Source organism: Rhinolophus ferrumequinum, chromosome 2, assembly GCF_004115265.2.
Source record: "Rhinolophus ferrumequinum isolate MPI-CBG mRhiFer1 chromosome 2, mRhiFer1_v1.p, whole genome shotgun sequence".
Taxonomy (NCBI): Eukaryota; Metazoa; Chordata; class Mammalia; order Chiroptera; family Rhinolophidae; genus Rhinolophus; species Rhinolophus ferrumequinum.
The window spans coordinates 74,221,654-74,245,057 of NC_046285.1; the positions used below are offsets into that span (position 1 = coordinate 74,221,654).

Genomic DNA, 23,404 nt, shown 5'->3' on the forward strand with positions numbered 1-23,404 from the left:
TCCTTCTGGAGGCTGTAGGGAAGAATGTTTGCTTGCCTTTTTTAACTTCTAGAAGCTGCCTGCATTCCTTGGAGCATAGTCCTGCATCACTCTGCTTCTGTCATCGTATTAAATCTTTGACGCTCCCACACCCGTCTTCTGGTTATAAGGACGTTGTTATTGAGAATGTCAGCTTGTAGCCCTATCAATTCAATCATTTGCCCCCCAGCCCAAATTCATTTAAGTATAGTACTGTTATAAAGTCAAAGATACTTTTCACTGTATCACAACGCTCTGATACTTAGGATGCTTTCACTTTTGTCTTGTTTTTATTCCCGTTTGTAGTACCCAGAGTCAACTCAAACCATTTGTATGTCCAGAGAAGAGTTTATGCAGAGGATGACAGAGATTGTTGGTTGGGGCACAAAGGAAGAATATGGGGAGCTCTTTGACAAAGTGGATGTGGCCCAAGATGGATTCATTAATTGGGACAAGTTGACTTCGTTTATACTGTTAGCACTTTCTGAGAATGATGAACGAGCAAAGGCAACTGTGGTTCCCCAGTGGAAAGACCTTGAATTCCTCCCAGTGAAACACAAAGACACCATTCAAAAAGTAATTTTCTTAAAAAGTTCAAGTCGTTATCTGACCATCAGTAAAGAAGGTTTATTAGGAATCTGGGGAGAGAATTTAAAGCTGCAAGAAACACTTCCCATCACTTCAGATGCCACCAAGCTTAAACACCTGTGGGTGACAAGTCTGGTTTCACTGGAAAATGTAAACAAGGTACAACATCTATATAAATAAATTTACTGCTTGTAAAAGGGGAAAAATGATGGGACAGGGCTCCAGATCAATACCAAGTAGAACACTAGCAGTGACAAAGAGCGGCATTATTCTTCGGTGCCTTTTACCTGACCTGGAGGGAATGCAAGTACAGCCAAGGGAGCTACTTGATGTCCCAAGCTTTCTCTTCTGTGCCTTTAAATGACACGGCTGATACTGACTCAGGTTCTTGGCTCTGTCCCAAATGTGGCCATGCTGCATTACTAGCTAATAAGACCTTTACGACTGGATAGTTTACAGCAGATTCATGGATCTATATGCAGAGCTGAGAGGCTTTAACAGTGCATGGCGCAGCTGAGTGCAATTACAGGGAACTGCTTGTCTGATTTTGATGATTTTGACCACTATGCTAATCGGTTTCTTAATTCCGATGGGTAGGGCCCATTCAGCCCAAATATCCTCATATAATTGTACCTACGAGGAAGATAACTTGCTGAAAGAAAAATCAATTTGTGAGGGAAGGGTGCCGCTTAAAGAATTCATATTCTTAGTATTTTATATTAATCAGATGGTAAGTTTCACTTTGAAAAAATTTAAACACACATACAAACAGGGATAACAGTACTAAGAACCAGTATCCACCCTTGACCATTTTCCAACTCACAGCAAATCTTGTTTCATCTATATATTCCCTCTGTTGAAATTAAAAACAACAATCATTTAATCTGTAAATATTTGGTAGTTCTAAAGTATGTCTCTTCTTAGCATAACCATAATGCCACTATCACATTTAATATAAATAGCAGTAATTCCTAATATCATCAAATATTCAGTCATGTACATATTTCCTTGTCTTATGATTTTTAATAGTTTATTGTTTGTTTGAAACAAGATCTGAAAAAAGTCCAAACATTGTGAAAAGTTGTTATGTCTCTTTTGATCTCTTTTGATTTTCCTCCAACTTTTCTTTATTCTTGCATTTTTTTGTTGTTGCTGTTGATTTTTTTATTAAAGAAACTCGGTGTTTGTCCTTTAAATTTTCCCACAGTCTAGATTTTGCAGATTATATTTACACGGGGTTGTTTAACATGTCTACTCGTTCTTTGTATTTCCAGTAAATCAGCAGTCAAGTCTGAAGTCTCGGTGTTCCTAAATCAGGAGACACAAAATGCTTGGCTCTCTCTCTTCTTGGAATGTTAACAGTTACTGCTGATTTTTCCTAGATTCATCAGTTTATTAGGGGTTGCAAGATGATGACATTCTAATTTCATCATTTCTTCTTCCTTTATAAGCTGGAATACTTCTATTAAAAAAATCCCCTTGTCAATTATTTAGCTATCATGTAGTATAAATTGTATTACAAATAGTCATTTATTACAGAATAAATGACTACTTTTATTTACTAGTATTCAAAATTATCAGCTGGTTTTCTAAGATCCTCTAAGGAGAAAAAAATGAGTACTCTTATCATTATTGTTATCAATTTCATTATAAACACATGCGTTTAAAAAAATTGAATTGTGTCGATCCATTGAGTTTTTAATCCCATCCCACAAATTGTACTATCTTTGGACAGTGGAACGAATATAAGTCAGCTTCTGAGTCTGTTTTAATATAGCCCTAACAGTCTTTGAAAACATCTTTGCTTTCTGGTATGACAAAATGTTCCAGGACTATCTTGTATATTTATTACACAAGATCCAGAATCAGCCATTTCTCCAGAGAGCCAGGTTCTTTTTAGTTGGTGCTCTACTGCCTGGAACCATAATGAGGCATTATCATCGTCGTTAGCTTCCTATGTGACATGCCCTGCTCTGTTAATCCTCTCAAGATTGCCATGAAGTCAATAATATTCCCACTTCAAGAATCAGAGATTGAGCAAGGAGAGGTTGTGAAATTTGCCTGATGTTACACAGAATGTAATCAGCGTTGCAAGATTTGTAAATGGAAGCAGCCTGATTTCAGAATCTGTGCTTTTTTTTAGTCTTTGTTGCCTCCATTGTGGCACAGCCTTCTTGCAAAGGGTCTGGTGTTACTGCTTAACTGATATGGATTAAAAAATAGCTCTAGTCCAGATTTTTTTTTTATATCTGTGTGCAGCATTCTGTTGTTATCATGTAATGTTTGTGTTGCTGTATTATGTAATGATTATGTTGTGCTTTTTCTTCTTTCCAGGACTGATAATTAAATATTAGACTTTACTTTGCACTTATTCAACATAAAAGCTTAAGGGGTGTTGCTCTCTTCTTTTTAAAAACAGCTTTATTGAAGTATAATTACACAAAAATATACTGCACATGTTAAAAGTATCCAAATGAATAAATTTTAATACATTTATATACCTGTGGAAAACCAAGAGTACAGTGAAGATAATGAACAGTTTCATCACCCTCAAAAGTTTCCTTGTGCCCTTTTGTAATCCCCGCTCCAACCAACTCCCTTCCTACCTTGTCAGGTAAAGAATGATCTGCTTTTCGTCACGATAGATTGGTTTGCATTTTGTAGACTTTTTCATAATTGACATCGTACAATGTGTGCTCCTTTTTTGTCTGACTTCTTTAACTTGGCATACTATTTTGGGATACATCCATGTTGTTGGATATGTCAGTAGTTTATCTTTTTATTGTTGTGTATGGATATAGCATATCTTCACCAGCATTTGGTATGATCAGGTGTTTTGTTTCTCTTAATTTGAGCCATTTTATAGGTTTGTATTTTATCATATTGTGGTTTTAATTCACATTTCCCTAAAGGCTAATGATATTTCATGTACTGATTTACTACCTGTATATCCTCTTTGGTGAAGTCTGTTCAAATGTTTTACTAATACTTTTTTGAGTTTATTTTGTTATTTATTGTTGGCTTTTGGGAGTTCTTTATAAATTCTGGGTGTATGCATTTATCAAATGGATACTTTATCAATAGTGTACACTAGTTCATGTTTTGTCTTTTCATTCTTTCAACACTGCTTATGGTAATTTTATTTTCAGTTTGTTTATTGCTAGTGTATAAAATACAATAAATTAAAAAAATTATATTATATCCTGCAACTTTGCTGAAATCACTTATTAGTTCTAATCTTTGTTGTTGTTAGTTGTCATTGATTCTTTAGGGTTTCCTATGTATAAGATCATGCCATCTACTAAAAGAGATAGTTTAAATTCTTCCTATTTCATCTGGATGTCTTTATTTCTTGCCTAATTTCCCTGGCTAGAACTTCAGTACAGTGTTGAATAGAATCTTCTTCCTAACCTTAGGGAGAATATATTCAGTTTTCACCATTAAGTATCATACTAGCTGTGGGTTTTCTTTTCACATGCTCTTTATCAGGTTGAGGACATTCTGTTCTATTCCTGGATTATTGAGTACTGTTAGCATGAAAATGTGTTGGATTTTGTCAATTTTGTTTTCTTATCTATTGAGATAATCATACAGTTTTTGTCCTTTATTTTATTAATATGGTGTAGGGGGTCAAATATCTGGTGATGGAAGGAGAACTGGCTCTGGGTGGCGATCACACAATGTGACATATAGATGATGTATTATAAATTGCACACTTGACACATATGTAATTTTACTAACCATTGTCATCCCAATAAATTTAATTAAAAAAAAATGGTGTATTACATTGATTGTATCTGTATGTTAAACTAACCATGCATTCCTGGTATAAATATCTCTTGGTCATGGTGTTCATGGTGTGTAATATTTTTTAAATGTTTTTGGGTTTTTTTGCTACTATTTAATTGAAAAATTTTACATCTGTATTCGTTAGAGATATTGATCTGCAGTTTTTGGTGTGCGTGTGTGTGCATATGCATGTGTGTGTGATGTCTTTGTGTGGTTTGGTATTAGGATAATACTGGCTTCATAAAATGATTTGGGAAGTGTTCCCTCCACTTCTATTTTTGGAAGAATTTGAGAAGTATTGGTGTTGATTCTTTAAATGTTTGGTTGAATTTATTAGGGAAGCCATCCGGGCCTGGAATTTTCTTCTTGGGAATTTTTTTTTTTTTTGATTATTCATTCAGTTTCTTGTTCTATGCATGCTGAGTTTTTCTGCCTTCTTGAGTTAGTTTAGGTAATTTTGTTTTAGGAATTTGTCCATTTCTTCTAAGTTATCTAATTTGTTGGCATTATTCATGGTATTCTTTTATATTCCTTTTTTTATTTCTATAAAATTAATAGTAACATTCACTCTTTTATTAATTATTTTAGCAACATGTATCTTTTCTCTTTTTTTCTTGGATTAGTCTAGGTAGGTTTTGTCACTTTTATCGACAAATTTATTTACCCTTTTAAAAATAGATTTTCAGATTTTATCTGATTTAGGAGGCTACTTACCAAGTTTTTAATCAATTGACTTCTGTGAAAGCATCTGCTTGCTTTATAAAACATGGCTTGTAAAGTTCCTGGTATAACTATGTGATGTTGTACTTCTCTGTGTCTTTGTTTTTCCTTTGTGATTGGTCATCTAGTCTCCCATGGATGGAAGATGTTGGTGGATGTGTGAAGCAGGGATAGGGGAGAAAGTATGTTCAAAGTATGACTTTAATGGGAAACATTTTTTCTTGGTCAGAGTCCAAAGATAGAATACAGCATATGTGTGCCACCATGCTATACTTCTGTAATAGTCTTGAGAACCCTCAAGGAACACTGTCTGATTAGGTACTAAATATTAGCCTGTCTTCTTTGCACATTGATTTCACTAAATCCATCAGAAATGCTTTCTGATTTTCTACTTTGCTACTTTAGATAGCGGTGGCTTTTACAAGTAAAGAGATTTGTTTCTATGATCTACTATCCAAAGAAGAATTCCCTTGTCAATATAAACTCCAAGGCCTGAAAGGAACACCAATTTGCATGGATTATTGGTATGACGCTCTCGATGCCAATGAATCAATTCTTTCTTTTGGGGATACAACTGGAAAGGTAAGTGAGGGAATGGTAAGATTGACCACTACTTTAATCATCTAACTGTCGCTCCACATAGAAACACAATGTAATGAATGTGACCTAATTGACCTACATTATACATTATAAGGCCACACATGATGGACATGGATCAGGTCACAATTTTTTTGCTTATGAAAACCAACCTTTATTATGTGTTTTCTTGCCTATGTGTAATCTAATTTTTTCTTATTTAGAAAAAAAAATTGCTAGCTGTTTTCACCATAAGATGCTTATAATCTGTTAGATCCCAATATTAATGAACATTAAATATTAAATGTCTAAGTTATCTCTTATAACACTTTCACATTAATTATTCTGATTTTCATTCATAAGGTTTCAGGCTTCTTAGTACCAGCCTTATGGAAAGTGACTATTTCCTGTATCATGTAACAAAGGATAGATGCATTAGGGTAGCATAGGCACCCGGACATTGGATGCAATGATTTCTGTCTTCCTATCAAATTCCACCCGACCTCTGTAAAACTATTACTTACTGAATGACACTAGAGTATGCCTATGTACTCTGAAGTAGTCTACTTTGAACAATTTCCTTTCGTAATTGTGAAAGATTTCATTCTTAACTGTTTTTAATGACAAGTGTATCATAAAAGCAAATGAACTGCCCTTGGTAATTGCCTTACCAACATCGTAGTTGTTCTGTCTTTTAATATAACTGTTTCTGTCCTTTAAATAATATCAAAGAAATTCCAATTAATTAAATATCATTTTTTTTTATGAATCTTAGAGAACATAGACTCTTCTTGCAACAATTTCTCTGCCCATGCTTGTTTTTCTTTCAATGTTTCTCTCAAGGTTCAAGCAATTGCTTTCACAGCAGCTTTGATTTCCCTGTTTGAGCGTCCTGCTAGTGCCTGTGAAGATGAAGAAGCCACCGTGACCTTTAACTGGGCAGAACTGCTCTCTGGATACCACAAATGTTGCTATACGTTAGAACACAAACTTCATCACGGAGATTGGGTCAGGCAAGGTACTGAATTTTGATAGTAATGAATTAAATGGTTACCTTCAACTTCTACATTTATATTGTTTGATGAAAATGTTACATATAAAATATTCAAATCTAGAAACCAGTAACTTGTTCTCTGGAGGTTTTGTCCTGACTGTGGGCTATCCCTTCACACTCGCAGGACTTCTTTTCTTTCCTTCTAAAATTTATACCTCATGCAATTAATTCAGTGCATTGAAAAAAATCTCAAGAGAAGGGAAAAAAATTGTCACAGAATCCATTTAACTTCCAACTCTGAAACTAGCTAGTCTCATCTAGTCACTTCTGGGCTGCATAAAAAAAAATAATAATTTAACAAGTTCCCTCAAAAACTAATCCTTTTTTCTTTATGGTCTCATGGGAAGTATATTAGCTTGACTGCCTTCAAAAGGGAATACTCTTAATTATCTTTTCTTCTTTTTTTCTTTTTTTTTTTTTGTTTGATACAATGGCTGAGATCCTCTGATCTAGAGTACTTGAACAGCAGTTCTCTGTTTGATAGAATTGTGTTATAAAACAACTATAAAAAGCCAGAATTTCAAAAACCTAATCACCAGTGAGTTCATTAGTTTCACACTATGCCTAATTTTTCCAAAATTTGCATCTGATGGTTCAAGATCCAAAAGTGCAACATCTGCTCTGATATCTCCTTCGGTCCAGAGACTAAGGAGTATAGTAATTTTCTCATTTCTAAATTGCTACTCTAAATAATGCCCACTGAAAGAAACGGGAACTCACAATCTCATTGGCTTTAATACTGTAAGTCTATTCCTAATATACTTTGAAGAAGGGATAATCAAAATGGACGCAATTGTTGGCTTTTATGGTAGTTTCACCCTTTTTGGGTTTTAGGAGGTTGGGACTAATTCTTTAATACGTGACCCACAATAATAGTATTCCACATGAAAAACTACAGATTCTGCATTTTTTTCTTCAACATAAATCATACCATGGCATTGGTATCTTCTCCTGTCCTTTAATTTTGGCATGATATTAATAGTGGGAAAAACAAAAGACAATACTTTTTTTGTCACACCATGTGTGACAGGTACAAAATGATGTTATGTTTTCATAACATGAAAATAAAAATCACAGTACTAGAAACTGTAGGGAGCTATTGCAGCTGCTTCCAAACAAGCATGGTATTTAATACATAAGCCAAGGAATAGGTAGACAGCAGTAATAAAGTCATAGCTCTTGAAATCTACTTCTAGTAGGTTTCCTGAAGTTTAGTGTATTATTTGAGTTCCATGACCTTAAATTAACATGAATAAATGCGGAGAAGTAGTTGATAAGTTCTGTTTTTGACAAGGTTGACGATATAACAAGTAAGGTTTTAAAATTGAGATTGTTTTTTCTGAATATGAGTAATGTTTAAATATTCTCTTTATACTTAGGGAGATAATGAAAAGTTCTCATTCTTGACCCTGTTGCAATTTCATTTAAACCTCTCAACAAACAACCTTATTGGGGAAGTAAACTGCTGATGAGCATTTGTCTGTTAAGTTGAAGGAGATGGATTTTTCTCTTGGCCAATGTGAATTAATTGTTCATCACATTCTGACATCTTCTGATCTGTGGTTTCTTTGTCTACTGACAAGAGAACATGGGAAATTAGTTTTATATGAACAGTAGAGATTCATGTTTATGACCTAAGGAATCCAACTTTGAAGTTAGGTTCTAAATCACTGCAATTAGGAACTGGCTATAGAAAAGTTTTACATGAAAAAAATATTAGGGATCTTTGCTAGTTATGTAATTTGGATTACATATTTCTTAGCTCTTTGAATCAAAACTCAATGTAACTAAGTGGATAATCTTTAGAAGAATAGCTGAGAAAGTACATTCATGTTGGCCAGTTTATTTGAATTGTAGACTTGATGTGTCAATCAATCAGCAATTATTAATTTATCTTTTATGTGCCTTAAAACTGTCTTAGGCATTGGAGACTAGAAGAAAGATGAATTATAGGCTTAACCCTCAAGAAACTTAATATATGAATAAGAATTAAAGACTAATATAAAATAATTTATTAGAACACTGTACCATGGTACTGAAAATTACTAAACCATATGAAGAAGATTTTGACTCCTATTGTAATTTTTATGCAGGAAAAACCATAGGAAAAGCTATAAGGGTGGGTGGTGGTACCTGAAGGATGGATAGGTGGAGGCAAAAAGAGAGAGTATGGTGAACAAGAATAAAGGTAGACAAGCAGGCATACGAATGAGGGAGGAAGAGAAGGACATTAATAGATCAGAGACTGAATATTGGCGGAATAGAAGTGAATAAATGTAATAAGGACATGTATTGGGAGATCTTATCAACCAGGTCAATTCACATTTGATAGAAAATGAAACAGTGAAGCATTGAAGAGTTTTGAGGAACCTTGGACAGACCTCATGCAGACAGTATTTAGGAAAGGTTTATTTGGTAGTTCTGTCTATCCTGGGTTGGAGGACAAAGAAAGAAACTTGTCAGACTGGCTAGTTCGAAGGCTTTTGATCATGAGTAAGTGGAAATGATAAAGCAAGGAGAGAAACGAGCAAACTTTTGAAACAGGAATCTTCAGGATTTGAGATCTGAAAATGTGGAATGTGTCTATGAAGTTTTGTTTCTTCATTTGTTTGTCTTGTTCCTTTGTTGTTTTCAGTTTTATATCCCACATATCAGTGAAATCATATGGTTCTTGACTTTTTCTGTCTGACTTATTTTGCTTAGCAAAATCATCTCAAGATCCATCCATGTTGTTGCAAATGGTACTATTTCATCTTATGGCAGATTAAAGGGAGGGGGACAGAGAGGTGGTAGATGAGGGTCAAAGGGATCAAATGTCTGGTGATGGAAGGAAAACTGACTCTGGGTGGTGAACTCACCACCCAGATATATATATATATATATATATATATATATATATATATATATATATATAGCTGTGATATATAGATGATGTATTACAGAATCATACGTCTGAAACCTATGCAACTTTACCAACAATCGTCACCCCAATAAACTTTAATTTCAAAAAAAAAAAGAAAAGAAAAAGATGAAAATGTGGACTGATGGGCCATTTTTGAATGTCCTACAAAGAATTCAGTCTCCAGGTGGGGAATGTCTCACTTGCAGATCACTGGAGCCCTCCTGAGCCCAGTGATCAGTCTCTTCCCAAGTTGCCTTCTCAATGTTGACTACCTCCTCATCCTGTGATATCCCATATTTGCTACCAAAGAGGAGTATTTCTTGCCAGTTTTGTTCCTGAAACTTCCCTTACCTTTGCCAAGCTCCTTATTTTCCCTCTTCATCCATCTAATTCAAATGGACTCTTCCTTGCATGATTTGCAAAGTTCTCAATTTTGGCTTTTTCCCTGGGTTGCTTTTGAAAATGTTCCTTTTAGATGCTCCTTCATCTCTGAAACCCTCATACAAATTTTTGTACCCATATCCGAATTTCGTCCTGTCTGTCATAACCTTTCCAATCCAGAAGGAAATTTGGATGCCTTACATGCAAATCACATTTATCCATAAACTGAAAATTAAAACAGTCTTCTTAGAGCAGGCAATAGAGCCATTGTTTTCTTAGTGTTCTCTATGACATGTAGCACAATGTTTTATATGATTTTCCTTTTTCATTGATTTTCGTTGATTTTCATCTGGGATATTGCAGAGCAGTTTCAAGCGGTAGGGCTGCCTCTCTGGTTCAGGTGGATCAGGAGGCCCCAGCTCAGTGCCTTAGTGGGTGTGTGTGTTGGGGTGGGGTGAGGTACTGCAAAGACCTGTAGCATGGGATGCACCTAGTGGAGCTATGACATGAGAGGGACCACCTCAGAGATCTCTAGCATGGGTAGGGTCATTTATATCCCTTACACAGTGACAACCCCCCGCCCCCCATCCACTACCCCTCTGACATCGCACACAGCCATTACATTTCCACTGTCTCTATTCCTAATGCTGCACACCGCTTCTTGTAACTATATATATATAAAATTGTAATTGACATGCATTATTGTTCAGCTTCAGCTTCAGGTGTACAGTACAGTGATCAGGCGTCTACAACATCCCTGAGGTGGTCTCCCTAATGAGACAAGTATCCATCGGATACCCTACAAAAGCTTTACATTATTGATTACATTCCCCAAATTGATTTTCGTACAAAGGGGATTAGTTTTGATCCATAAGATTTAATGGAAGTTTCCTGTTAGGTTTTGTATTTACAGGGGATCTATTACTTCTTTCTTCTTCTCTATTTCTTTATTTTGGAATAGGAATGCCTATCATATGCCTATTCCATAATTGCATTTTGGAAGCACATAACTTGTTTGATTTTACAAGTTCACAGTTTGGAGAGGAATTTACCTTAGGATGAATTGTGTCCTGTGTCTTACCCATATCAGATTTATATGGTATTTAGATGAGATTTGAAGTTAGACTTTAGTGTTGGTGCTGGAATGAGTTAACACTTTGGAGACTCTTGGGATGTGCTTTGCATGAGAGAAGGGCATGAATTTTGGGGAAGGACAGGGGCAGAATATTATGTACCAAATTTTTGTGTCCTCCCCAAACTCATATTTTGAGATTCATAATGTGATGATATTAGGAGGTAGTGCATTTGGGAAGTGATTAGTTCATGTAGGCATACCTCTCATGAATGGGATTAGTGCTCTTTAAAAGAGTCACCAGAGAGCTCTCTCACTTCTTCTCATGTGAGGACTCAGCAAGAAGTAGGCCATTGGTAAACCAGAGAGTAGGCCCTGACCAGACACTGAATCTGTCAGTGCCTTGATCTTGGACTTCTCAGCCTCCAGAACTGTGAGAAACAAATGTTTATTGTTTAAGCCACTCAGTGTGTTTTGTTATAACAACTCAAATGGTCTGACATTTGGGTAAATGTTATCGAAAAATATTTCAAAAGAAAAGAGAAAGAAACAAAATAAATCTTGCTAAATGTTTGTAAAATACTTATTTTTATTTTTTTATTAAATTGGGAGATTTTTATGGTTAAAAGAAAATGGTTAGGGTGAGAAAAATATATTTACAAATAGCATACAGTTTAATACTACATGAATGGATGTTGAGGAAAATTCAGTAGGAGACGATAACTCAAAAAGGAGCAAGTAAAGAGTATAGGAGGTGAAGTATCTATATAAAATTTTCTCTTCTTTCAAGTTTTAGATTTGAAGCTCAAGTATCTCTGAAAGGGGGCCCTACTTCAGTCCTAACCAATGAATGAATGCCTTTTCTCAGATTTAGCAATAGAGATTAGAGCTTAATTAAAACTTTTTGGTTATTTGTTTTCAGCTCACTTATTTCAATATGAAGAGAAGGGAGGAAGGCTGAAATGAGGAGGCGTGGAGAAGGAGGAAGGCAGACTGGAGTCAGGTGTAGGACAGTGGGCTTAATATTGCCTATGCTCCTTCGTCTGCAAGACTTAGTCTATTAGGAGCAAGCAACCAATGGTTACTTTCATTATATATTCTTTTTTACCCCAGCAACATAAGTTGATGTTCTTAAAATTCCTTAAGAAATATTTTGTGCTGATTTTCTTGTGTGAGGAAGGAATATACAATTGCAGAAAGAAAGGCATACATGAGCAAATACGATAATAATATTTCATTGTAGCTAACGATAAAATATCTGTGAAACTTAACTGTCAAAGGAAAAACTCAGTTTCAGACATAAGGGTATTAGCTTACTGCTTTAAAATAAGGTTCAACTTCTTATATAAAATTTTGAAGGAGAAAATGTTTTCATCTTGTCTGAAAGGTTCTGTGTTATATTTTAATGGAAACATAATTACATTCTGAAATGCTTGTAAAGTAAGTATAGATGTATTAGGCAGTAGGGGCAAGACATAAATGTCTCAAATCTCAGGGAATTTTTCTTTTTTTGGGGGGGGTCTCAAATAACTGCTTTCTCATATAGACAATATCACTGGAAACCTTGGAAACTATAGACTGGAAGTGCAGCTATTGAAAGAGTGAGCTCTAAATTGCCAACAGTTGAAAACTGTTGATGTTTTATTATGTTGAAATATATTTTTCCCCCTTTGTTTGGACATGGTTAAGAGAAGGTAAAAACAACATGGAAGAAGTCACCTCGAGACTGGTAGGAGGGGCAGAGACGCAGAACAGGCTGGTCCCACACCTACATGTGACCATCTAAAATTAGGAGGGCCATATCAGTTGTGGAGATCCCCTCTAGAGAAGCGAGGTGTCTCAGCCCCAGGCTCCCCAGCCCAGGGTTCCAGTGCCAGGGAGAGAAGTCCCCAAAACTTTTGGCTATGAAAACTGGTGAAGATAGTGGTTGAGTGGGATGAGGGCAGCTACACTCCCAGGCGCTCCTCCTAAAGGGCCTGCTCAGATACTTACTCATTGATGGTCTCACTCTGAGCTTCAACTCTGGGGCAGCAGTTCCAAAGGTGCCAGGACATACAGGAAGGAACTGAATTGTCTGGCTGCAGAGCGAGGGCTGGAAAGGCATCTTTCTCCCTGGCAGAGGAGCTGATGGAAGACACTGTTTCTGTATTGAGCCCTCCCTCCTTCTGGCCTGCAGACATAGGTGGCTGTGATATCTGAATCTCTATGAACCTAGCTAACATCATTTGTCCACCTATCCTGGTGGTTTCCTGAGACCTCAGCACACCCAAATTTCTAGCCCAACCAAGTCACTGCCAGTGGTTCTGTACAAATGACCTGTCTTGGCTCATAATGAGGACTTTCCTAAAATCTCTCAAAGCAACACATGGCTTCAGCGTGTCCTGTACATCTGGCTGAGCAGCCCTAAATCTGGCACTAGTGACAGCCGGCCTCAGGTTGGGACTTGGTCTCTCAAGGCACCTCCAAGCACAGTGGGGTGGTGGTCATCTGCAGATGGCTTTGTGGCTCAAGCAAACTGGGTCTGGGCAGGGCTCAGGCTGCAGATGAACTTGGCCTGCAGCAGCTCCCCTCCCAAGAGGTCCCCTCCCAAGAGGGCTAGCATGCAAGGTGGCCAGCTTTAGACTGAGCTGAAACATTACCCATCCCCCTCCAAGGACAACACACCCAACAGGCAGACTGGGCAGGCACCATAGCCCTGCTAAAACAAATTCTGCTCTATAAGGTCAGGCCCTGCACAACAGCTCCTGCACTGTAGTCATAGCCAGTTCTTGCAACCAATAAGCCAGAGGGTCAATCCCTCCCATTGATGTGCAAACAGCAACCAAGGCTCAACTACAACAGGAGGGCACACACAACTCACACAAGGGAAACACCTGAGTTGCCCAGGTCTGGTGACCAGGGAGACTGTGCCACTGGGCTCCACAGAACACTACATACGGCCACTCTACTAAACCCAAGGGGCATAGCACCTCTACCTAATACATAGAAACAAACACAGGGAGGTAGCCAAAATAAGGAGACAAACATGTCCCAAATAAAAGAAAAAACAAAGCTCCAGAAAAAGAACTAAACAAAATGAAGACAAGCTATCTATCAGATGCAGAGTTCCAAATACTGGTTGTAAGGATGCTCAATGATCTCAGGATAACTTTAACAAAGAGACAGGAAGCATAAAAATAGAGATAGAAAACAAGAACCAGACAGAAATAAAGAATACAATAATGGAAACAAATACTTTAGAGGGAATCAATAGTAGATTAGATGAGGTAGAGGAGTGAATCAGTGATTAAGAAGTTAAGGTAGCAGAAAACACTCAATCAAAACAGCAAAAAGAATCTAAAAAAAATGAGGATTGTTTAAAGGGCCTCTGGGACAACAAGCATACCGACATTCACATCATAGGGGTACCAGAAGGAGAAGAGAGAGAACAAGGAATTGAAACCTATTTGAAAAAATAATGATGGAAACCTTTCCTAACCTGATGAAGGAAATAGATATACAAGCCCAGGAACAAGATGAACACAACAGACCCACTCCAAAATACATGATTAAAATGCCAAAAGGTAAAGATAAAGAGATAATCTTAAAAGCAGCAAGAGAAAAGCAGTGAGTTTCCTATAAGGGAGCTACCATAAGACTGTCAGCTGATTTCTCAGCAGAAACTTTGCAGGCCAGAAGGGATTGGCAGGAAATATTCAAAGTGATGAAAAGTAAGGACCTACAACCACAATTAATCTACCCAGCAAAGCTATCATTTAGAATCGAAGGACGGATACAGAGCATCCCAGACCGGAAAAAGCTAAAGGAGTTCATCACCACCAAACCAGTATTACAAGGAATCTTAGAGGGACTTCTTTAAAATGAAACAAATAAAAATAAAGAATATGAATAATAAAATGGCAATAGTTACATATCTATCAACAATTACTTTAAATGTAAATGGATAAAATGCTCCAATCAAAATATAGGTGGTTGAATGGATAAGAAAACAAGATATGCTGCCTACAAGAGACTGACTTCAGATTGAAAGACACACACAGACTGTAAGAACAGGGATGGGAAAAAATATTTCATGAAAACGAGTAGAAAAAAAAAAAGCTGGGGAAGCAATACCAGACAAAATATACTTTAAAACAAAGGCTATAACAAGAGACAAAGAAGGACCCAGTAATTCCACTTTGGGTTTTTATTCAAAGAAGCCCAAAATACAATTTCAAGGGGATGTGTGCATCCATACGTTCATTGCAACATTGTTTACAATGGCCAAGATGTGGAAGCAGCCTGGGTGACCATTGATGGATGAATGGATAAAGAGGAGGTTGTACATATGTACAATGGAATATTGCTTGACCATGGAAGGGAATGGTTTCTTGCCATCTGTGGTGGCATGGATGGACCTGGTGGGTATTGTGCTGAGTGGAATGTAGACAGAGAAAGACAGATGCAATGTGGTTTTGTTAATATGTGGTATCTAAAGAATTAAATTACGAAACAAAACAGAAACAAACTCAGATACAAAGAACATTTTGATGGTTGCCAAATAGGTGGAGGTTTGGGGGTAGATGACAAGGGGGAAGGGATTAAGACGTACAAATTGGTGGTTTCACAGTAGTCATAGGGATGTAGGCTATAGTATAAGGAATATAGTCAATAATATTGTAATAACTACATATGGTGTCAGATGGGTACCTGATTTATTGGGGTGATAGTTGGGAGGAGTGTTACGGGACAGGGTGAAAAATGTGAAAGGATTAAGAAGTACACATTGATAGTTACAAAATAGTCATGAGGATGTAAAGTGAAGCACAGGGAATACAGTCAATAATATGGTAATAACTATGTGCAGTACCAGTTGGTACTGCGCTAGTGAGGGGGGATCATTTCTGAAATTATATAAATGTTTAACCACTATGCTATACACCTGAAATTAATATAAAATAATATTGAATGTCAACTGTAATTGAAAAAACTTTAAACAGGGGAAAAGGTGAAGGGGAATAAGAGGTCCAAATTTCCAGGTATAAAACAAATAAATCATGGGGATATAATGTACAGCATGGGGAATATAGTCAATAATATTCTGATAGCATAATATGGTGTCAGATGGTTGCTGGACTTATCATGGTGATCACTTCTTTAGGCATATAAATGTTGGATAACTATGGTGTGTACCTGAAACTAAGATAATATTGTATGTTAGTTATATTTTAATAAAACTCTTAAAAAAGAGAAGGTACAAAACAGTTTGAACTGACAATAACATTACTAATTGCCGCACTAATTAATGGACTGTGCCAGAGAATTTAGAATACAGGCACCAGGTTGTTTCCTTAGGGAGTCTTCCTAATTTATAGGAACTAGGTTTGGAAAAGAAGCCAGATTTAATGTCTTGCTTGTGTGTTGTTCCACTTCACTGCGTCTAAATCAGTCCTCCAGACAAAAAGATAGTGTACCACTGAGTTAGCTAGAACACACTGCCTTTTCTGCACAGTTCCCTCACTGTGTTTAAAGTACTTGAAACCAGCTGTGAACTGGTTGCCTAGGTGTGAAGAAACAGGTCTGTTCCTGTAGCTCCTCTATAGCATGATGGAAAGATCCATTTGTATCATGGACATGGGTCTAATCAGCATTTTGAAAAGTCATGAAATTAATTGCATTGTTATTTTTTTAATTTGCTTAGCAATGCTATATTAGATGCATTTTGATTTTTAAAAATGGAATAGGTAGAGTTATTTCTGTCTTTCCTCTTTCAAATGGTAGTTGCTCAGAATATAGAGAGCCCTGTGGTGGTCTGAGAGAATGCAATTCCAACTTCAAAATAAGAAAAGCAACTGAAAATAAACTCTCTCAAACAAGAGAACATCAAAGAAAGTTCGAGGCAGGGTGTTTTACTAAGTCACATGACTCATAAAGTAAAAGCCTAGAAAATGATAATAAGAATTCCTAGTTAGAAATGGCCCAATTTTCTACCTTGTTACAGCTCTATCTGCTGGCAAATGATAAAGAGTGGTCTTATGCTAGCCTACTCTAAGTGCACCTAATAGCATTACTTAGTTTTTAGGTATTACTTCTCATTTTCAAATCACTTTTCCCACATTACCTAATTGCCATTACACAGGGTCATTTTGACACACATAAGGGCAAGGATTGATGGCAGATTTCCTTAATGCCTTTTTTAAAAATGACTAAGTGGCAAGAGAGCAGAGAAGTTGAAATGTAGCATCTTAATGGACAGAATTGATCAAGTTGTCTTTTTCTTCCTCAAAATATTATCTAACAGAAATTAAAAAAAAAATCACTCTACCTATCCCCAAACTCACCAAGAATATTAAAAACAAATCATTTAATTTATCAGCTCATCCCATTCCGTAGCTTGATATTTTAAAAACATTATAAACTATCATTTCATTTCCTATCTTTGAGAAATGAGGAAAACATTTTTATCTATCAGATAATTTGGATTTAAGGAAATGGCTTTACTCTCACCTTTTACTCAGGCATTCTCAGGAGCTCTGGCATTCTACAGTTTAATCAGAAACAAGTTATATCTTGCTTTAGAAATAAAGTGAGAATTGTTGAGACTTCAATACATAACACTACAAGCCCATAAATGTCACTTGGCAACCTGAAGATTCAAATCTTAAAGCTATACTTTGAATACCAGAGCAGAATGTACTTCTTTATATGTCTTTCTTTATAGCCTCAAAACTAAAGATGCTACTTGGATATAATGTGGGAACACATGACAAAGTAATTTTCTGGGTAGATATACCTTATTTTGATTGTAGTGTAGATATTGTGGAATTTCCATGGATTTGAAGATATAGTGTTTGTTGTAAACTTTAGATCTTATAATACTGATTCACTGTGCCAAATTATAATTACCCTGAGCTTTTTCTGTAAACAAAAGGAATGTTTCCAGTGAGGTTGCTTCCTAATGAAAACAATTGTTACTAGATTTTATATTGTTGATACTTCTAGTAAAGCAGCAATAGTGGTATAGCAGCTGATCAGAGACCTTTATGTCCCTGAAATTAATTGCTCCCCAGTGAGGCTCAAAGGACTCATTTTTATAGGAATTCATCACTTCCTAGATGACTTCTTTTCTTCCTTCCTGCCTTCCTTCCTTCCTTCCTCCTTTCCTCCCTCCCTCCCTCCCTTCCTTCTTTTTTTCCTTTCGCCTTTCTCTTTTCTTTCATTTTTTTGTTTCTCTCTTACGTTCTACCTACTTTTTCTTTTCATTTATTAAAAGGAAAGACAGTAGATGTGAGAAAAGGATAGAGGGAGAACAAAGAGGACATAAAAATACTGTTTCTAGGAGTTAAGAGGCATAGAAAAGTGAAAAGGCCAGTTAAAGTCATTTACTTTAAAGAAGTAGAAGCTTAAAAGAGGAGCCCAAAATAGGCATTGATGAACACAAAGCTTGAACATCATTAGTAATGGAAACTTTTAGAATCACTTGAGAAAGCAAGGGGAGTGTTTTAGAATCCAAAATGAACTTGTAGCTGGAGATTCATCAACTGAGTTCTTCTGATCTATCATGGTTGGGCTTCGTGAGTGGAGACAGGGAGATTCTTAAAATCCTGGTATTTTATATATATATATAAAATTGTGTGCATACACCTTTTTGGTGGAGAGGGTCTATAGCTTTCATCATATTCCCAAAGGGACATTTGGACTCCCAAATTTTAAAAACTATGGACTAATTCTCTAGAGTATAAAATGATGGCTACTCTATAGAATGTATTCTAGTGCTCTGCTACTTAGAGTGTGGTCCTTAGACATCAGCAGCAGCGAGTGGGGTTTTGGTAAGAATGCAGAATCTTAGGTTTACTGAATGATAATCTGCATTTTAACACGAATCTGATCTCCAGAGAACATGTCTGCCTGTTAGGATTTGAGAAGCACTGTTCCAGTGGTCAAGAGATCTGTATTCTCAATTTGTACTCTAGCTCTGCTGGTGTCCTGAGCTTCGATTTTTAATATTGCATATTATGTAATATTAAACTGTATCAAAATCAGGGTCAGAATGCTTGGGCCCTGGTCCAGAGTCTGACAATAGTCAGTTGCTGCCTTTGGCCAAATCATGGAACTTGCATGGATCTCTATTTCTTCATCTGTAAAATAAAGGAGTAGATTAGTCTTCATTCAGCACTAAATTCTGGAGTTCACCTTGTTTCCCACACATGTTTTATCACCGCTTTTCATCTATTGAAATGATATCTTTTTGTCACAGGCTTTCGTTCTTCTTTGAAGTTCTATTATATTTTCTGTACCACTCAATCCATTACTTTATCAGGTGCTAAAGTTTTCTCTAGTTGTTTGATTTACATATCTTTTATACCAAACTTGGGAGCATCCAGGATGTGTCTATTTCTTCTCTTGTTAGTCTTATAGCACAGGACACGTAATAGACGTCCAATAAATGTTTGAAGATCGGATGCCATATTTTGAGAAAATGTCTATAAATGACACATTGGATACTCAAACTCATTAATTTACTTTTAAATTTGTCATGTTAAGCCATTTCATAGTGAGACAGATATAAAATATGTTAAATTAAGCTATTTACATAATGTCATATCAGCTCTTAAATTAATAAATCCTAGTTGTTATCAACCCAATAGAATAGCCTAGAAGGAAAGAAATGTATTGAACTATCCTGCCTCTCAAAATTTCCTTGCCTTTAGTAACTTTTTGAAAATGTATATTTTCATATGTATGTATATACACATACACATATGTGTGTGCATGTGTGTGTGTAAAGCAAATTAAGTTCTTTCACCAGAATAGTAAAACTATTTCCAAGTTAGCTACTAAGAAGTTAGGTTGCCATTTCCAGCACAACCAACAATACAAATACTGTGATGCTCACTTTGAGAAATGCATTTTTTTAAAATCATAAAATGACAGAGAATATAGGACACAAGACTCCCGTGTTAGAGAAAAGAGGACTTCCTGACTCACAGTGCAGGAAGCAGCACGAGCATCAGCTTACTAGCGTCAGTTCCCTTGCCCTTCAGTCCCACAGAGGCAGAGCAGATGGTCCCAGATGAATACCTGTACACACAGAGGGTTGTGTTACAGGAAAGAAGCCCCAAGTTTACAGAATCTGAGTCTTTTATAGTAGACAGGATGCACGCCTGTCTTTTGCTCCAGAAAAATACATTATCTGTATCATTCTGAGTAGTAAATTTGTCTACCGTTTGCTACAAAGAGAGAGAGATAGCATGTCTACATCCCAAGGTTGCTTTCTATGCAAACATCCATGAAAAGTTAGTGTGGAACAAAGTTTCGTAAGAAGTGCAGGAATTCTAGTGATCCATTGAGAGTTGTCTTCCAAGAATGTCACTTTTGATTCTATATAATATGCAGATCAAAAGTATTTCCAAAAGCCAGTTTATTAAAGCAACTTTCCTTAAGCTATGCAAAGTTACAACATCTCTGTATAAGGTGGGTATTTGGTCTTGAAGTCAAATCAGAAATCCCTCAAGTTTGGGTGCAAATCATTGAGCAAAATGCAAAAGAGAACTTCCGCCTAATCATGGAGGTCAGCAGTGGTCCGAAGACGGGGAAAGAGCAGTTATGGCTCTTTGCCTTTGGAGCATGTCAGTCTGACAGGAATGGAAAGGTATGTCAAAAGGCAGCAGGATCACTTTCCCTGCTTGGGAAATGGGATTCCACTCCAGAACATCTGGTAGTGGATCATCCAGAAGCAGGAACAGCCATTTCACCCGAGTCTCTAGCTGTGTATGAATCCTGGGAGGGCACCGAGTCCTAGTTATCCCAATCTCAAACATTCTAGACCAGTCACAATGTAAATAAACCATGGTTTGGTCATGAGCTGGAACTTTGAGTGCAGCAGATGGCTGCTAAGTTCCTGTCTGATTGCTTCAAACCCAGGAGGAAGAACCCAGGAACTTGTCCAATTATTCAGCTTAGATCTCCAGAATCCCATATCATTATTGTGATTAATATTGTTTCCTCCGTGTGCTCCAATTAAAAAAAAGATTAAGGTATCCTTAGTTTGGGTAAAATGTTTGAATGTGGACTTTGCTGTAACCTTTCACTGTAAGTTCTTTAATGGGAGGTGGGGGATTGTGAGGTGTTTTCTTAAGTGTCGGGTTGTGTCATCATAATCTGAGTTTAATTTTTAACTTTACTTATTAAGACAGTTCTATTTTGCTCATGTTTTGTGAGAAATCAATTAAAGATTGTTTTCTTTTTTTTTTTATCAGTTACTTACAATGCATCTTTAGATGCTATCATTTCTAGTACAACCAACAATACAAATACTGTGGTGCTGGCTTGGAGAGAGAAATCAAAAAAGCACCTTAAAATGACATCCTTCAACATTGCCCAGGGCATTCATGCTTTTGATTACCACTCTTGGCTCAATTTAATTGGTATGTAAAATAAATCATGATAACTATGAGGGCTTCATAAATAGTCTGGGATGCATATTTGTATGCGTGGTACCTATCCACCTTGTTGCTTTATTGCCAGAGACCAACTTGCACAGCTCACATTTTATTGCCTGAGAATGTCTGAGAATGATGCATTATGGTGTACAGTGTATATGAACTGTACTGGGGTGAAAATATGAGAAAGCGCCCCAGTGCTTTAAGTAGTGTTTTTATTAGAATTAGTGAGATAGTAAAATGATGTAGAGAAAGAATGTTCAGTGTCTGCCATTCCACCATCTTTCTCACACCACCAAATGCTTGACCCAAACAAATACATCATTTTCCTTGCTGCTGCTGCTGCTACCACTGTACTATTACTATACACATATACAGAACTGCAAAATGTAGAATATTTTCACCTGTCAGAATATACCCGCTAATGCTGTTTGAAAATTTTCAGATTATCCTAGCTTTAGTTTATTAAAGGAGAGTCCTTTTGATGTGAAAGAGTATGTTTTACACAATAAATAAAAAACTAATTTCCACCTCAAAAAAAAAATGATATTTCAGCTGAGGAAATAAGCTATAAAGGTTGCAGGCATTAACTATTTAAATAAAATATATATACATTTTGAAAGCTGATAATTTGATATATATGATATTAGTTGAAACACTGTATAAAATATGTTATTAAAAAAATTAATAGGATAGTTACCGAAAATGAACATATGTGGTCTGTAGAATGGGTCATATTGACCCAATAGTTATTATTCATAAAAAGAGTATTGATACACTCTTAGCTAGGAGGCTGAGTCTCTAAAATTCCCAACAATAATAGCTGACAATCATGGTAAAAGGCAACTTGAATATGAACTCAGGAATATGCCAACATTGAACTTTCAAGGAGTATTGTAGATTTATTAGAGAAGGCTGGAGGCATTGGTGAATTGAGTTTGGAAGGACTCAAATATCAACCATTTCATTGACTGATTGATTAATTATTTCAAGTCTTTTCTGCTAATTATTACTTTGAACCTGGCTCAGTGCTGGAAAAATAAGGGTGAAGAAGCTCAGCTCCACAGTCAGCCCTAGAGGGAACAACAAAGAATACTTTTCTGGTCTTTCCACAGATCTGAAGAAGCACTGGTGTGCTTCCTGCGCTTGAGCTCCCTGAATACAGACAATGTATGTTAAAAAATACTTTAGTCTCTTAATAAAGCAGGCCAAAATATATTTGTGTTGCTTATAAATACTCAGTTATTTTCATGGCAGTGAAAATAATTTCTTTGCTTATAGTTTTTAGTTAGTTTGGAAACTTTAAATATTGCTTTAGTTCTTTCTTATTCCTGGGATAACTTTAACATGTCTACATTCCTAGGTTCTTCTGGCAAGAGATGTGGGGATGTAGGGATCTTTTGTCCCCTCCTGATGTGGCTGCTGGTTGCTTCCTAAGTGGGACTGCATTGTGTTTTCACCTCATGAATAGTGCTTCTCCCTTACTGCCTCCAATTCAGCTATTTCAGATGATTGAGCTGATGCCCTCTTAGCCTGGGCTTTGGGGCAGTGACAAGATTTTCTATCCTTTAAGACAGGGTATATTAGTGCTAGAAGGCATTTATCTAGATAGGTGATAAATTCATTTCAGAAATGAAATGCTGTGGGTTATTCATGTTATTTCACACATTTTTTTCTTTCTAATTCTGATTAGCAACTGCTGGCATTGACAATAAAGTTTGCCTTTGGAATCCCTATGTTGTGTCTAAGCCGGTTGGTGTTCTTTGGGGTCACTCAGCCAGTGTAATAGCTGTCCAATTCTTTGCTGCAAGAAAACAACTTTTCAGTTTCTCCAAAGATAAAGTAAGTAACATTGTGCATTTATTTAGTTCTGCCTCTTCAGT

At 36.5% G+C, this 23,404-nt stretch overlaps 1 protein-coding gene across 1 annotated transcript in view; it reads left to right on the forward strand.

The window, feature by feature from the left end:
• The first annotated feature begins 323 nt into the window (after positions 1-323).
• The window catches only part of WDR49 (WD repeat domain 49), a 104,524-nt gene continuing 81,443 nt past the window's right edge, over positions 324-23,404 (forward strand). Inside the window, 5 exon segments of the mRNA XM_033132729.1 lie at positions 324-765; positions 5,521-5,697; positions 6,535-6,709; positions 21,339-21,506; positions 23,215-23,363. Of these exon segments, the coding sequence (XP_032988620.1) occupies positions 352-765; positions 5,521-5,697; positions 6,535-6,709; positions 21,339-21,506; positions 23,215-23,363 (1,083 nt within the window). The 5' untranslated portion in view covers positions 324-351.